This window comes from Bos indicus, chromosome 5 (assembly GCF_029378745.1).
Source record: "Bos indicus isolate NIAB-ARS_2022 breed Sahiwal x Tharparkar chromosome 5, NIAB-ARS_B.indTharparkar_mat_pri_1.0, whole genome shotgun sequence".
Taxonomy (NCBI): Eukaryota; Metazoa; Chordata; class Mammalia; order Artiodactyla; family Bovidae; genus Bos; species Bos indicus.
The window spans coordinates 49428658-49446093 of record NC_091764.1 but is presented as its reverse complement, the minus strand read 5'-3'; the positions used below and the strand labels follow the sequence as shown (position 1 = coordinate 49446093).

At 34.3% G+C, this 17436-nt stretch overlaps 1 protein-coding gene across 4 annotated transcripts in view; it reads left to right on the top strand.

Annotated features, from left to right (window-relative positions):
- Positions 1-17436, top strand: part of XPOT (exportin for tRNA) — a 168274-nt gene that overhangs the window by 134353 nt on the left and 16485 nt on the right. For 3 of the 4 annotated variants that reach the window (XM_070789360.1, XM_070789358.1, XM_019960885.2), the window contains 17 exons: positions 72-154; positions 2228-2284; positions 3110-3179; positions 3857-4075; positions 4923-5107; positions 5208-5376; positions 6743-6979; positions 8078-8116; positions 8248-8310; positions 9309-9433; positions 9813-9957; positions 10115-10234; positions 10581-10675; positions 11249-11318; positions 13416-13654; positions 14570-14855; positions 16119-16308. In XM_070789360.1, the coding sequence (XP_070645461.1) occupies positions 72-154; positions 2228-2284; positions 3110-3179; positions 3857-4075; positions 4923-5107; positions 5208-5376; positions 6743-6979; positions 8078-8116; positions 8248-8310; positions 9309-9433; positions 9813-9957; positions 10115-10234; positions 10581-10675; positions 11249-11318; positions 13416-13654; positions 14570-14855; positions 16119-16308 (2392 nt within the window). Of the gene's footprint in view, positions 1-71; positions 155-2227; positions 2285-3109; positions 3180-3856; positions 4076-4922; positions 5108-5207; positions 5377-6742; positions 6980-8077; positions 8117-8247; positions 8311-9308; positions 9434-9812; positions 9958-10114; positions 10235-10580; positions 10676-11248; positions 11319-13415; positions 13655-14569; positions 14856-16118; positions 16309-17436 lie in introns of those variants that run through there. The other variant, XM_070789361.1, reaches the window with a different exon arrangement.

Below are 17436 nucleotides of genomic sequence, written 5' to 3'. Positions count from 1 at the left end.
ACTTTGTTGAGTATTGGCAGAGAATTGAGATTGACTATTCCAAATGCATATTCTGCTTTGCAATTACACAGGCCTTGGCCTATTTTGAACAGTTAAAGATTTCCCCAGATGCCTGGCAGGTGTGTGCAGAAGCTCTGGCTCAGAGGACATACAGGTAATTAAAGCAAAATTTGCATAACTTGTAGAAGACTTTAAATTTTTATGAACTTCGTAAGATTGTTTTATTTATCTGTTTGAAAAAGGCTTTCATAAAAACATTTTATGACTTAGTTTTAAAAAACTATTCCATGTAGAATGAGGAAAATAGTAAACTAAAAATTTTGGCCAATTCTGAATTCACTTTTTATTAAAACTATCCTTTCTTTGCCTTATTCTGAGTACCTGACAGCAGATTCCAGCTGGCATCTAGTACAGTAGAAATTTCCGTATTTTCTTATGATGAGGAGGGAGGGATGGTTTTCTAAAAACTTGGTGAAGAAGGTAATCAGAAATTATCTGGCTTAATTTTTAATTTAAGTGCATAAACATTCAGTTACTAATCTTTTGATGTTGGACCAACAAATTTTCTTTGTGTATGTGCCACAATCACTTTGTGATTCTTAATGTTGAAAATATTGATTCCCCCATAATTGATCCTCTCCAATTTCTGTTTTGGTTCCCTGTAGTGGATTGAGGAACAGTGAATGTGGCTTTCTAAACCTTTTATTTATTTGTTCCCACATCTCCAAGTCTTCTGGTTATCTGGCCCACAATACACACGTACAAGGTTTTTTTTCTCCCATGCAAAGTGACTTTCTATGAACTCTTTCTAAAGCATTCAACTTAATTTTTACAAAAATAGAAACTCATCATACTCACTGCATTATTTTATATAGTAGTTAATTAAGTTACTTAAATATAGAAGAAGTACAGTGCACCTAGTGAGACTGGGGAAAGCACACTGACTAGTTGTAAACAAACAACTCTGCTAGTAGGAGTATAAATAAGTTTCTAGGGGTCAGTGAGAATTCCTACCTAGATTTCTTGCATGCTGGGAGTATCAGTCACTACATTTTATAGCTGAAAGCAAGTGTTCCAGTTTAGTGAAAGTTAATTTTGAAGAACATCTATATGTCTTAGAGTAAATGAAGGCTGGCTTTTAATTAAGGGCTCCCTGTAGTTTATATTTTGAGTGAAAAATTTCAGTCTTATATAATTCAAGCTTCAGTGTAATCCATGATAAGAATAGAAACCCTAAGGTCTTAGAAAAGATGCTAATTAAATGTAACTTTTAACAAAACTTTTAAAAATTAGGTTTTATTTTCTTAAGTGTGAATTTTTTTTGGTGGAGGGGTTAAGGGATGTAATCAGAAGGAAGACAATACCTCCATTCTTACATTGACTATAGTTAGCTGTGTATATGAAAGATTGTTCCTTGACCATGCCTGACTCAAACCAACTGTCTAAAAAGAACATTGTTGTTCATTAAAGGGACTTGGTCAGAGCTTGTAGCTAGCTCACTGTATCTCTGTTGTCACTCCTAGGGAGACAGTTAGAAGTAGACAGCGGATGGATATTGATTTTTACTCCCCCCACCCCTTTTTAAGGTCATATATTTGTTTTTACTTTCTTTTTTTTTTCTTTAAATGTAAGCCTTGCCATGCAGTATGCAGAATCTTAATTTCCCAACCAGGGACTAAACCCATACCCCATACAGTGGAAGTGTAGACTCCTATCCACTGGACCACCAGGGAATCCTTAAGGCAATATATTTGTAACCTGGTTTTCTATATGCATTTCGGGGCTGGACTGCCAGTCTAGGAGACTTCTCTTGTTTAAGTATGACTTTGATGACCGTCTCTGGCTTGACTTAGCCTCTGGCTGTTGTACCATTTGTCGTTTTACATCTGTCCTTTCTGTTATAAAATGTAAGAATTGCTTTGGGAATCCTAACATCTAGAATTGGGGGGAGTGCTCTCTATTTGCAAAGGACTGTATGTATTTAAAGTGAATCTTAATTTGGGATTATTCTGTTATTCTGTTTGGAAATTGATTATTCAATTTCCATTGAATATTATATAAAGTTCTCTTAGCTTACAAATGGATGTGAATGTAACACTTGAGAGCAATAAGCCAAAGGTCTGGTTTGAGACACTTTCAACTGAGTTACTCATTATTATTTACCTTTGATTTGTTTTCCCCAATTCATATTCTCCTTATCTAATTTTTCTTTTTTTTTCTTTTTCAGTGATGATCATATTAAGTTTTTCTGCTTCCAAGTACTGGAACATCAAGTTAAATACAAGTACGGCTTTTCTCACTGAGATTTGTGGGGAGAGGCTAATTTTGAAATTAGTTTTTCCTTCTTTGGGGACATCATAACATAGGCTGTAAATTGACAATATGTGTCACATCCAGCTTTGAGATGTTTTGATTTATCCCAAGGTGTTTTAAAAATACCAAATTCATTGGCTACATAAAAGAATCCAGTCAGTACACAGGAAAAAGTTAAATTCCAGTTTCTCTGGGAAAGAATGAAAAGATATAGCAACACCACGCCTGTATCACTGCATGACCACTCTCTGTTAAATTGAGTGGCAGTATGGGCACTTGCATTTAGAACCCCTGCCTTGTTTAGTCTCTCATTCGTGTCCAGCTCTTTGCAACAGCATGGACTGTAGCCCGCCAGGCTCCTCTGCCCACGGGATTTCCCAGGCAGAAACACTGGAGTGGGTTGCCATTGACTTTTCAAAAAACCCCTGCCTAATTTAAGCAGAAACAGTGAATTGCTGCCCCAGGGATCCTTAGTTTGCCTCCTAATTTATTCTGTAAATCACAGACCTGAGACCGTAGACTTGAGACCATTATTTTCATTTGAAAAATTGTGTAGCTGCCATTTTGTTTTAGCATAAACTGGACCACAGATAAAACTAAGATAAATATTGATACCCCTCCAACCACTCCCACCCCTGTCTTTAAAGTGGTAATGAGAATTATTACCAATTTATCATAGGGAATTTTAGGTGATTGCTATACAAATTTTCTATTTCAAATATAAGAGGCCATTACTTTTTAAAAACCACATACACTAAATATTACCATTATTGTTTTTCTTATGTATTTTGAACAGATATTCAGAACTAACTACTGTTCAACAACAACTAATTAGGGAGACGCTTGTATCTTGGCTTCAAGCTCAGGTAAAATAGTAGCTTTTACATTTAATACCTCAAATTGCCAGATGTTTCAGTTTTTATTTTTGGAAGAGTTTGCAACTTCACCTCAAAAATGTCACTCATTTATCCTCCATTTGATCATGTAGCTTTTTTAGAAAGTGCTGGCTTTGAAGATAACAAGTGATAAAAACTTAGCAGTAACTTGAAATTATATCAGTAATTGAATCTGTCATTCTTTCTGTGACACATGGTGGAAACTTTTGGTTTTAAAATATAATTTTAACTGCTAGACAAAAGTCAATTTTCACACTTAAGGTGAGCCCTCCTGGAACAGATTCTTCACAAAGAGCCCTTTTTAAAGGAGCCAATAGAGTTCTTTATTCACAGTATTTTTTTTTTCACTAGTTTTAGCTAATCTTAACATATTAAGCAGTTGTGTAGCTAGAATATTTATTTATATTACAGAGGAAGCAGCTAGAAGAAAAATCATTGAATTTGCTTTCTTAGAAAAGGTTATAGAAACTACTAAAACTCTGCCCATGAAACTTTAATACTTTGGTAATTCTCAAGCATATTCGCTGCACAGCTGTTGTAGATCACGGTGCAGTTTAGTGGGATTTTGCCTGTTAATGATAAGTAGAACACTGTTTGAGTCTTTTCCATTTGTATTTAATTTTATGCACTGTATCTCTGTTTGTCAGATGCTGAATCCCCAACCAGAGAAGACCTTCATACGAAATAAAGCTGCCCAAGTCTTCGCCTTGCTTTTTGTTACAGAGTATCTCACTAAATGGCCCAAGTTTTTTTTTGACATTCTCTCAGTAGTGGACCTAAATCCAAGGGGAGTAGATCTGTACCTCCGAATTCTCATGGCTATTGATTCAGAGTTGGTGGATCGTGATGTGGTTCACACCTCAGAGGCAAGTAACATCTTATTAATAAGTTTTTAATTTAGATACTGCAAGAGATAATGGGTACATAATAAAAGGAACAAGAAGGAATTTTTGTTTTTGATAAAACTTTATTAGGAATACTTACAAATTTGCTCAACATTTTGAATTTTGTTTTACAAAGGAACTTAAATTGGGGTTTTTTCCCCAGGTATAGAGTGAAATTAGAGCATTTAGCTTTTTTTTTTTTAACCAGAGAGAAACTTCCTCTAGTGAAATAAATCAGTTTTTTTCCTATGAATTTGTAGAGAAATGTGGCCTGTATTTACTATTACTTTATAGTTGCTGACTGAGGAAAAAGCCTTGCTATGTACCAGTGCTGGGTTCTTCTGTATTCTCAGTTAGTCACATAGGCCATGACCTTAGTCTTTCTCTATTTCTTTATTACCCAATTTAACTTTCTCCTTTTTCTTAAAGAACACAATGGAAATAGCTTAATTCAAATGTGTCTGACAATTTAAGGTTATTGTGTGTTAAATATGACATTTATAAAGAATATTGTTTACATTATTGCTGTTCTCTTAAATTGTTTGTATAATACTGAGAAATAACTTTTATCTCATGGTTAAAAATTTCTAAGCAGTGTTTTTTTCATAGTTTGTGTTTAATAAATTATGTCTAAGTAAAATGGAAGGAAGAATTAGAATCACAGGTTATGATTTTAGGGCAGATAAATAGGAAGTACCGGCAGGGAATGTGTTAACAAGTCGGGAAATGTAGTGTTGAGGAAATTACTGTGTGCAACTATTATACGAATATCAAACATTATCTTGGGAGGTAATCTGATTGTACATACGGTATTTTTTTTTTTTTTTAGGAGGCTCGTAGGAATACTCTCATAAAGGATACCATGAGGGAACAGTGCATTCCAAACCTGGTGGAATCATGGTACCAAATCCTACAAAATTATCAGTATACCAATTCAGAAGTGACATGCCAGTGCCTTGAAGTAGTTGGGGCTTATGTCTCTTGGATAGACTTATCCCTTATAGCCAATGATAGGTAAGTAAATCTATATTTTAAGAATAGAAACCTGCAGAATACAGTGTGTAAAACTCATGAATTTGAAAATATTGTAAGAATTTTGGTTCTCCATTGCCAGGTTTATAAATATGCTGCTAGGTCATATGTCAATAGAAGTTCTACGGGAAGAAGCCTGTGATTGTTTATTTGAAATTGTAAATAAAGGAATGGATCCTGTTGATAAAATGAAACTGGTAGAATCTTTATGTCAAGTGTTACAGTCTGCTGGATTTTTCAGCATTGACCAGGTCAGTAAATTTATGTATAACGTTTTGAAAATTGTTAGAACAAACTAGGATAGGCAGTAATTTAAATATACTTTCCTTTTTCTTTATTTATGTTTTTAAGCGTTAGAAACTTCCTTGGGCTTATAATAGTGAAACATATAATAGTGAAACATATAATAGTGAAAAATAGTGTCCAGAAAGCCGTAATGTCATGTGTAACATTCTCCTTGACCATGGATTATATCAGACTTAAACTTGAAGATCTGGGATAGTACTTACTTTTGTGCTTTCTAATAGCCTCTCAAGTGATGCTGTGATACAGCTCTTCATGGACCACACTTTACGAAGCATGGCAGTGCATTTTGACCTAGACTCCATTATAAATGTTATATTTTCATCATATTCATTTGATCTATTAGAGTTTAGCCTCAGCAGAATTAGGGCTCAAGTGAGTGTGGTAAATTAATAATTTAGAAATTGAATTTGAAGGTTTTTACTTTTAATTTTACCTGTGACAGTGATAAAGAATTACTAAGAAGTCTTTGTATTGTTGATATATCAGGAGTATACCTCTGGTAATTTCCTAACTGACAAAGTGTAGCCAGTTACACTGCGAATAATGGCCTTATTAAAAAACTTAAAATGGTGAAGCTAAAAAATCTTTCTGTAGGAGAACATCATAAGGATAATTAATGAAAATTAACCTGATTTTGAGTTCTAACACTAATGCTGATTAACTTTAGGCAGGTTATTTTAATAGCAGTTTTATTTCTTTGTGGTATAGTTGAGGTTCAAATTAAATAGTGTCAGAAAGGACTGTTGTAAATTGTTGCACAAAGCATAATATGGCAGCATTAACTTTATTAGAAGGTATTTACTAAATTCATCAGTTTAGAGAGAAGGTTTTGAAACCACAGATCTCTTTTTTTAAACTTTTATAATTTGACAATGTCTACATGACTATAATCATTAAAGATAGTTATTTTGAGAGTTAGTGGATAATAACAGTAGAATTCAGACTCTTAAAACTTCCCAGTCAAAATGGTAGTATTGTTTATGTCTAATGTTAGTTTAAAATTGACTCCTCGCCAGTCCAGGTTCGATGCACGATACTGGATGCTTGGGGCTGGTGCACTGGGACGACCCAGAGGGAGGGTATGGGGAGGGAGGAGGGAGGAGGGTTCAGGATGGGGAACACAGGTATACCTGTGGCGGATTCATTTCGATATTTGGCAAAACTAATACAATATTGTAAAGTTTAAAAATAAAATTAAATTTAAAAAATAAAATAAAATTGACTCCTATAATTGGCACTTGATCCGTTCTGAAATTTAGAGTTTTTCCTCTCAGGTAGTTGGTTTTAAATTGAGATCTGTATTGTTTGTAGGAGGAAGATGTTGACTTCCTGGCCAGATTTTCTAAACTGGTCAATGGAATGGGACAGTCATTGATAGTTAGCTGGACTAAATTAATTAAAAATGGGGATATCAAGAATGCTCAGGAGGCACTGCAAGCTATTGAAACAAAGGTGGCGCTGATGTTGCAGCTCCTAATTCATGAGGATGATGACATCTCTTCTAATATTATTGGATTTTGTTACGATTATCTTCATATTTTGAAACAGGTAAGTCCTTATGTTAATCTTTGTTGTAGATAATATAGAAAAGCCATAGAGAATTGGAAAATACAAGAAAATGAAAATAAGATACTCAATTCTACTCTAATGATATTTACTGTTAATTATGAGTATATTTTCATCTTTTTTCTTTCCTTTGAACTTCTTAGCTGGAAAACATAAATGGCCAGGTTCTAAAATTCACTAGACTAAAAAGCTTCAGAATTAGTTATAGGTTTAGGTTGTTTCTTTTATTTTTAATCTGTGTTTATTTCTTTTTGGCCTTGTATCATGTGGCATCTTAGTTCCCTGACTGGGGACTGAACCTGTACCCCAGCCTTGGGAGCATAGAGTCTTGGCAGGGAAGTCCCATGTGTTTGTTTTTAAATACAGTAGAAATTTTGTTAAAGATAGTTTATTATTTTAATTACATATGCATCATTTCTTATGAAGTTATTTTATAATTAAAATTTACCCCCTAGAGAGTTGCTGCCAATAATAGAACTTAAAACGTAGAAGGTATGAATCTCATATATTATACACGTAGCCTTTTAAAGAATTAATAACTTTTCATTATGACATTAGGTGAGAGCTATGCCTACTTTATTTACATTGATTTAGTTGAATTGAGTCAAGCTTAAGATAATATTTTTCCAAACTGAGTTTAGCTTCTGTTATAACATGTTTCTGCATGTATACTTTAAGAAATTTTAGGCAATGTGAAAAGGTATGAAGAAAGTTAAAATCACTATTGGTAATCCCACTGTGTCTCATAGTGGATTTCTAGGCTTTTATGGCCTTACTTAATTAAAAACAAGGTGAGACATACTTTGCTTTCTGTAATCTGCTTCTTTGCTGAGTACATTCATAAGTATCTTTAAAAATCAAGTTTATCTACATGTTTTTGCCTGTATGCCAAGTTACTTACTAGAAGTGAAATTGATAGATTTTAGATTAGGTACATTTCACATATAGAAAGGTACTATCAAACTGCCCTCCAGAAAAGCTGTGTGCATGTTTGAAAAGATACTAACTGATTAGAAAAATATTTTGATAAGCAAGTATTACTTTAGGAAACCTAATAAATGATTGCTTTCTTTTCAACAGCTTACAGTGCTTTCAGATCGACAAAAAGCTAACGTAGAGGTAACTAACTTCTTTTTACTTCTTTTAAACCAATAGTAGACTCTGTATCTGCAGTCTGCCTTGAAATACAGCCTAATTTCAAATTACATGAATTTAGAGACTGACAAAAGATACTTTATTCTTAATTTTAGACAATCATGTTGGCCGTTATGAAAAAATTAACCTATGATGAAGAATATAACTTTGAAAATGAGGTAAGAATTTTGGATTGAGGAGAAAACAGTTTTAATTTTATTATGTACCCACATCAGATTAGTATTTCAAGTTTTGAGTATCTTAGAGTCCTTTAAGACAAGAAGTGTTTTAAAAATTAGTCTTATTTATATTGATGACTTCTTAGATTAATGGAAACTTCATTAATTCTTCATGTTTTTGTATTTTGTCCTCTAATTCTTTAAAATGACCCTTTTAAGGACACTTTGTAGCACTGAACTTTGTAAAACATTGACAGTATTGTTCGTGATCATATTTCACTTTATATTTAATAAGAGAGGAATTGAGGCCCAATTGGTGGACCTCATATTGTCTGTGGGAGAGTGGGAATGAGGTACTTCACCGTCTCTGGATTTGTTCTGGTTAAAGTCCTCTCCAGGGTTGTCATGAGTCAGCTTTCCATCAGTCACAAGTGTCATGAGTGCTTTCTGGCAATTCAGTAATATTCTGTTACCCACTTCAGACATCAGAAACTTTGAACTACACGAGGATACTGGTGATGATCACCAACACACCATGCACTTGCAAAGTGCCAGGTTCATTACATATAGTATCGTTAATCATGTGATAGTATTACAGTTCTTAGAGTGGACAGTAAGATACAAAGAGTATACATAAGGTGCTAAGGTTCTCATAAAGCCCTATGTGAACCCATCGTAGCTTAGACTTTTGCTTTTGTTTTCCAAGCCTTCCATTATCTGGTGTTTGCCTAATCATCCCTCAGTCACTCTCTTCTGTTATAATGACTCTTGATTTTAACCTCCTCCCTGTGCTGTTTCTGGCTGTAGGCTTTCATAGTCTAGGTCTGGGAAATAATTGTGAGCAGGAGGGGAAAGACTACTGCATTTTCCTACATAAATATTTATGAAAAAAATAAAAGTGTATTAAATTTGTAAATATAAAAAACTAATGAGAACTCACCATTTTATGTGTCTTAAGGTCTTTTAAGTTTCTTAATGGAATTTTTAAAATACCATAGGGTGAAGATGAAGCCATGTTTGTAGAATATAGAAAACAACTGAAGTTATTGTTGGACAGGCTTGCTCAAGTTTCACCAGAGTTACTGCTGGCTTCTGTTCGCAGAGTGTTCAGTTCTACACTGCAGTAAGTTTGTTCGTCTCTTTCTAACAAGTCACCTCTTTCCTCTTCTCCCTGATGGTGGCCTACCATAAGTGAGTCACATGACTTACTTGTTTGTTTTACTTACTAAGATCTTATGTGTATCTCCAAAACAATGCCCTTGACTCCTTAATTTATCTTGATCCTGGAGGGGAAATGCTGCTCTTCGGAACATAAACAATAAAATGGATTACATTGGTTATTTATACTTCTGTGATATGAATTATGTTCCCTGGCAGAATTAACAATTGCTGTGACTTTTTAATAATTAAAGAGGATTTTGTTGGTGTCTTTTTATCCGGTGCATCACTAGTTGTACAGAGGGTTTGCATTCAGATCTCAGTGATGTGTTATACCTTGGTAGGAATTGGCAGACTACACGGTTTATGGAAGTTGAAGTGGCAATAAGATTGCTGTATATGTTGGCAGAAGCTCTTCCAGTATCTCATGGTGCTCACTTCTCAGGTGATGTTTCAAAAGCTAGTGCTTTGCAGGATATGATGCGAACTGTAAGTATACTAAGACAACTTATTCTGAACCTAATTTTCTGTTTTCATATAAGCTAATGTGAGTTTCTTAATTGTTAGAGTTTAATATACATTATTACAGGGACATTTTGATGTTGCAGTAAATGAAGACAGATTTCTTAACTTTTTCCTGCTCTAGCTGGTAACATCAGGAGTTAGCTCCTATCAGCACACATCTGTGACATTGGAGTTCTTCGAAACTGTTGTTAGATACGAAAAGTTTTTCACAGTTGAACCTCAGCACATTCCATGTGTACTAGTAAGTATACACTTTACTCTCAGCTTTTGTTATTTTCCATATGTTTCAGCTAATGAACAGATAGTATTCTATCTTTCTCTTATCACTTTTTTCCAGAGCTCTCAAAAACTCCTGAACATGCTAAAACTCCTCCATTTCTTTAAAATGGAGTTTGTGTCTAGTCAGTTATTTAAAACAAATATTCAAGGACCTATTAACGTGTAGTGTAGGCTCACTTGTGTGTACCTGGTTCCTCTCTTCCAGAGCTAAAAAGTAAAATTCGCTATGAACAAAAACATGTCATGACATTAGCAAAAAAAGATGTTAAATAAATACAGAAATAGTAAAAGTGTCTCTCTTTCTTTAGATGGCTTTCTTAGATCACAGGGGTCTGCGGCACTCTAGTGCTAAAGTCCGGAGCAGAACTGCTTACCTATTCTCCAGATTTGTTAAATCTCTTAAGTAAGTAAAACATTTTGGCTGTTATGTTTAATTCTTATTTTTAAGATTGTTAAGTAAGATGTAACTTATTATCTAAGAGCCTATGGTAGATTTAGTTCTTTCTGTTCTTAGGCTTTTTAAAAAAATGTTCCTTTTTGTATTGTGCTAAGATTTCTTTTCTTTCTCTTTAGCCAGGTACTTTGTTCATTATTAAACTGATTTGTTTGAATATTTTTATATATAACACTTGTCATTACTAATGGCATTAGTTATTTCACAGTTTTATTGCTGTAGATAGTACAACTATATGGTTTCTTTGAAATTCTAAAGATGATATTCCTTGGAAATACGTTTTTAACTTAATCCGTCATATTGTTCTTTACTAGTACCATTTTTTTAGGTATGAAAACTACTTTTTCTTAGGTTATAATATTGTAATTTAAAAAAATTATAGCTAGTCTGAATGGTGACATGTGACTACCTTAGAACTGAACGTTTTTTTTAGTTCTGCCTTAAAGAGGAATTTGATATTTCAGCACTACTCCAAGCACTATTATTTATGTAATTGTGGTTTTCCTTTTTGCCTTTATTCAGTAAACAAATGAATCCTTTCATTGAGGATATTCTGAATAGAATACAAGATTTATTAGAGCTTTCTCCACCTGTAAGTATCTTTCTTTCTAAATGAAAGTTGGGGTGGGGGGCATGTAGGGCTTAGATCTATTTACTAAAACTCTGTTGAGATATAGTAAACAAACATAGCATTAGAAATAAAAGAGGAAAAAAGAAATAGAAGGGAATCAAAATTTGATTGATAAGATTTAGCAGTGTGAGATATGGTCTGCTCTCTGTACTATTAAATAACCAGTATTTTTTGGAGAAGGAATATTCAGTTTCAAAATTATTCTCTGTTTAGTACTGTGATCACACGAGCCATTCTCAGTAACTTCTAGTAGACTGAAATTTTATTGTTAAACTTCTGGCTTGAGGTAAAAAGAATTTAAACACTGCTTGATCTGAATATCTCAGTTACTTATTTCACTAGAAAGATTTAAGTAATCTTTAAAAGATACCTTGTAAGCACATTTTGATATCTGTTTTTGTGTAAAATACTGGCAATCTCAGCAAACTACTGACATTGACTTTTTTTTTGTCATTTTGGTGAGAGTTATTAATGGAGCCACACTTGAAAAATGTTAAACATAAAATATTTTCTTTTTTAAAATAAGTATATGGGTTAATTTCATTGTGTGAAAGGTTACTAATGAATTATATGGTTAAATTTGCCTACATACTAAAGAAATCTATATTAAAAGATTTTTCACAGAGCCGTATTTAGCCATGCCATATTTATGGATATTGGAAATTTTTTCTTATTGCACATGGAAACAAGAACTTGTACTATACCTGTAACCTTTTTTTAGTGTGTAAAAAGACTTGATTCACAGTGCTTTTACTGAATGTTGACTGCTTAGTAGGGGTATAAATACTGTGTATTTATCTAGCAACTTTAACTTTATGATCTCAACTCCTAGAGCAGTGATTGGTCCTAGTGTTACTTAATAAGTGTTTTAGTTACTTCTAAATAAGGACATTCTCTTTTAAAAGATAAAAGATTCTTTTATACACACACACACACATATAATATATACATATTTCATTGCATGAAAGGTTACTAATGAATTATATGGTTAAATTTGCCTACATACTAAAGAAATCTATATTAAAAGATTTTCACACAGCCATATTTAGCCATGCCATATTTATGGATATTGGAAATTTTACATATATGTATATATTATATATATATAAATATATAATAAGGCCTCCACACAATTTATCTGTTTTAAGACTAGGCTTGTAAATAATTTCTTAACAGGGAGTTTTGGTAGAAGGGCCTCTGATATTTTCCCCTTCCCCCTGGCCTCTCAGATTGCATAAATGTAAAAAATAATAAAACTTACTGGGAGAAGGCAAGGGCAACCCACTCCAGTACTCTTGCCTGGAAAATCCCATGGATGGAGGAGCCTGGTAGGCTGCAGTCCATGGGGTCGCTAAAAGTTGGACACAACTGAGCGACTTGACTTTCACTTTTCACTTTCATGCATTGGAGAAGGAAACGGCAACCCACTCCAGTGTTCTTGCCTGGAGAATCCCTGGGACGGGGGAGCCTGGTGGGCTGCCATCTATGGGGTCGCACAGAGTCAGACACGACTGAAGCGACTTAGCAGCAGCAGCAGCAGCAGCAGCAGTAAAATGGGTCAGTGTATGGATGGATGTTTGCTTACACTTGAATAAGATCTTTTCTTTTTATTTCCAGTCTTATTTTCAAACGTGCAAAAGTAACAACTTGTGTATGTGTTTATTACGTGGCATTTGTTGTTATTTAAATCTTAAACACTTTAAAATATTAATCTGTGTGGCATTTGTCTTAACCTTCAAAGCATTTTATAAAACTGATTTTTAGCATCCTAATAACAGATAAATTTTATAAAAGTAAAACAAGTTAGAAAACTGATTATTATTATAATAATAATAATAATACAGTATTATAAAACTGTATTATTATTACACGACCATTTATGAAGTCATGTCAATAGACCCCTCATCTTTTGACCTCTAATTCAGTTTATTTACAAGTACTCAATCTCCTTTTTATTAATGAGTTGGTGTGATAGATTACATCTTCTGTCCCTCTTTTACTTTTAAATGGGAGGAACTGAACAAAGAAAAACTTAAATAAGACTAAATTTCATTTTAGGAGAATGGTTACCAGTCTTTGTTGAGCAGCGACGATCAATTATTTATCTATGAGACAGCTGGAGTGCTAATTGTTAATAGTGAGTATCCAGCAGAGCGGAAGCAGGCATTAATGAGGAATCTGTTGACTCCACTCATGGAGAAGTTTAAAATTCTGTTAGAAAAATTGATGCTGGCACAGGACGAAGAAAGACAGGCATCTCTAGCAGACTGTCTCAACCATGCTGTTGGATTTGCTAGGTGAGTGTGATTGGTGAAAATTGGCATTTAAATTGGTGAAGTGATTTTCTCAGTATATACAGAATCATTTACTTAGATTTTTCTGGAATTGGGCATGTGTGTCATGTTTCTGAAACTGGATTGTCCAGAGATTTGTGTAAACATTTCTTTTCTAAATTCATTAAATTAGGAGATTTAGCTGAAGAAGGGAATAGATCTCATAACATTCTGGATTTCTGACTTGACATCTTTTTAAATCCTTAACTTGTCTGATTTCTCTGGTTTAAGTTGATAATGTATTTAAGGAGATTCGCTTAAGTATATATACCAATGACATCAGGGGATCTGTTATGGAATCTTAAGGAGAAGGTGCTGAGGCTTCTTATTAGTTGTTGCATTGTGTCCCAACCACCCAAGCCATTGTTTCTGTCTCTACACATACTTCTTTATTGGTAAAGAATAATAGTATGAAAGTTTGAGTGATTTTTAATTAGAAGCACTTAGAGAAATTGCTCTATAGAAGACTTCCATGCAAAAGCTTATGTTAGAGATATTGTATAAATAACTCAATTCTAAGATTGTTTTCTAATATAAATTGGTGGTTTACAGTTTGTGTAGTATAGCCTATTCATAGTAAATATTTTTTTTTTCCTCTTTACTGCATATATTGTCAGCAGGATTTTAGCAAAATATTGAGGTGGGCTCACATTTGAGAGATTGTATCAATTACATTTCATTCATTTAACTTGGGCCCTTTCTGGAATGGTAACTGGAAGCAACCATTAACTAAAAGTGGACATAACTGTGACATGGAAAATAAAGAATTGGCTGCTTTGTTTTGTCAGTTTTATAATTTGTTGTGCATTGTTGTTTATTACTCCATAAACCACTTGAAGAATTAACTTAAAACCAGTTACCTGATCATTGTTTCTGTAGTCGAACCAGCAAAGCTTTCAGCAACAAGCAGACTGTGAAGCAATGTGGCTGTTCCGAAGTTTACCTGGACTGTTTACAGACGTTCTTGCCAGCTCTTAGTTGTCCCTTACAAAAGGATATTCTCAGGAGTGGAGTCCGCACTTTCCTTCATCGCATGATTATTTGCCTGGAGGAAGAAGTCCTTCCCTTCATTCCATCTGCTTCAGAACACATGCTCAAAGATTGTGAAGCAAAAGACCTCCAGGAATTCATTCCTCTTATCAACCAGATTACAGCCAAATTTAAGGTACCATACACCTTCAGAGGTCAGAGAATTTCCTGACTTTAAGATCTCCTGACTTTTGTATTTCTCTTTAGATATATTTTAGCATTTGACTTTTTTTTTTTTTTTTTTTGAGTATGAGTTATCTGAGGGCATGGATCACACATATTTTTATCATCCCAATGTCTACAATACTCCCTGACACTCAGGGCCTGATCGATAGATATTTAATAAGAATAGATCTTTTCTGTTCTATGCAGCAGAAGAAAACTATTAGTTTGGTGTTTTAGAAAAGCAAATGAAACAGCATTGGATACTAAATGTCTAACAAATAAGTTAAAAGCACTGTAATTTGGGTATCCAAGTAGTTTAAAAGTAATTCAATGTCAGTTTTATGTACAAGGAAATTTAAGCAAAGCATAAGCTAGCTAATGAAATTGGCTAACACTTAACATAGTGTTTTCTGTGTTCAAAATTTGTCCTGAGCATTTTCTTATACATTCATTTGAATTTTGTAACAACCGTGAAAGTTAAGTATTGTTCTTTTATAGATGAAGAAACTGAGACACTTAACTGAGAGGTAAGGAATTTGCTTAAGGCCATGTAAAGCCTTCACAGAGTTCAATCGTATAAATTCATTTTTAATTTAGCAGTGAAAGTGAAAGTCACTTAGTCGTGTCTGACTCTTTGCTACCCATGGAATTCTCTAGGCCAGAATACTGGAGTAGGTAGCCTTTCCCTTCTCCAGGGGATCTTCCCAACCCAGGGAGAGAACCCAGGTCTTGTGCATTGCAGGCGGAGTCTTTACCAGCTGAGCCCCCACAAGGGAAGCCCAAGAATACTGGAGTGGGTAGCCTATCCCTTCTCTAGCGGATCTTCCTGACCCAGGAATCAAACCGGTATCTCCTGCATTGCAGGTGGATTCTTCACCAACTGAGCTATCCGGGAGTCCCTAATTTAGCAGTAGAATTCATTTATTGAGAATTTAAATTTGACAGTATTCCATGACAATATTTGATTGTGGAATATGTTTGATTCCATGTTACTTGAACCTCAATCTTGAATTGTAGGAAATGGTTTGAACTTAATGATTTTTGAGGCTTTCAATACTGTATATGCTATGTACATTTTTGTCTTAATATTGATATTTGCTAGCTGAATTATATAAATATGTATCCTAAATATAGAAACTCTGGAAAAAGGCTTTATGTAAAACATGTTTTTCCTAAATTTTAAATTAGTAATTTTCTTATTTCTCAGATAGTAATAGTTGTTTCCTCTCTTCAGATACAGGTATCCCCATTTTTACAACAAATGTTCATGCCTCTTCTTCATGCAATTTTTGAAGTTTTGCTCCGACCAGCAGAAGAAAACGACCAATCTGCTGCTTTAGAGAAGCAGATGTTGCGAAGGAGTTACTTTGCTTTCCTGCAAACAGTCACAGGCAGTGGAATGAGTGAAGTCATAGCAAATCAAGGTGTGGATGCATGCAGTGCCTAAATTGTCTATTATTTGTCACAGTTCTGTATCTGTATGCCCAAGAGCTAGTTGAAGTAAACACTGAACTTTTTTTTTTTTATGATTTTATTTTATTTATTTATTTTTTTACTTTACAATATTGTATTGGTTTTGCCATACATCAACATGAATCCGCCACGGGTGTACACGTGCTCCCCATCCTGAACCCCGCCTCCCTGCTCCCTCCCTGTACCATCCCTCTGGGTCATCCCAGTGCACCAGCCCTAAGCATCCTGTATCCTGCATTGAACCTGGACTGGCGATTCGTTTCTTATACGATATTATACATATTTCATTGCCGTTCTCCCAAATCATCCCACCCTCGCCCTCTCCCACAGAGTCCAAAAGACTGTTTTATACATCTGTGTCTCTTTTGTTTCTCACATACAGGGTTATCATTACCATCTTTCTAAATTCCATATATATGCGTTAGTATACTGTATTGTTGTTTTTCTTCTGGCTTACTTCACTCTGTATAATAGGCTCCAGTTTCATCCACCTCATTAGAACTGATTCAAATATATTCTTTTTAATGGCTGAGTAATACTCCATTGTGTATATGTACCACGGCTTTCTTATCCATTCGTCTGCTGATGGACATCCAGATTGCTTCCATGTCCTGGCTATTATAAACAAACACTGAACTTTTGATGTAGTTATATGTTGGCCACAAGGATGACAGTTCATTATTATCAGAGTGGCGATCACTTTCACTTCAGCACCCTTAAAATTAATTTGTATTCAGTTCCTGTTTTCTTAAACCAGTGTTCCTTTTTCTTTTTTTTTAAGTTGACTAGCAATGTGTTAGCTTCAGATATACAGCCAAGTGATTCAGTTATACACATATCCTTTTTCAGATTATTTTCCATTATAGGTTATTATAAGATACTGAATCTAGTTTCTTATTCTATATAGTAGCTCCTTGTTGGTTATCTATTTCATACATAGTAACGTATATCTGTTAATCTCATCAGCTCAGTTCAGTTGCTCAGTAGTGTCTGACTATATGCGACCCTATGGACTGCATCATGGCCAGGCTTCCCTGTCCATCACCAACTCCTGGAGCTTGCTCACACTCATGTTCATT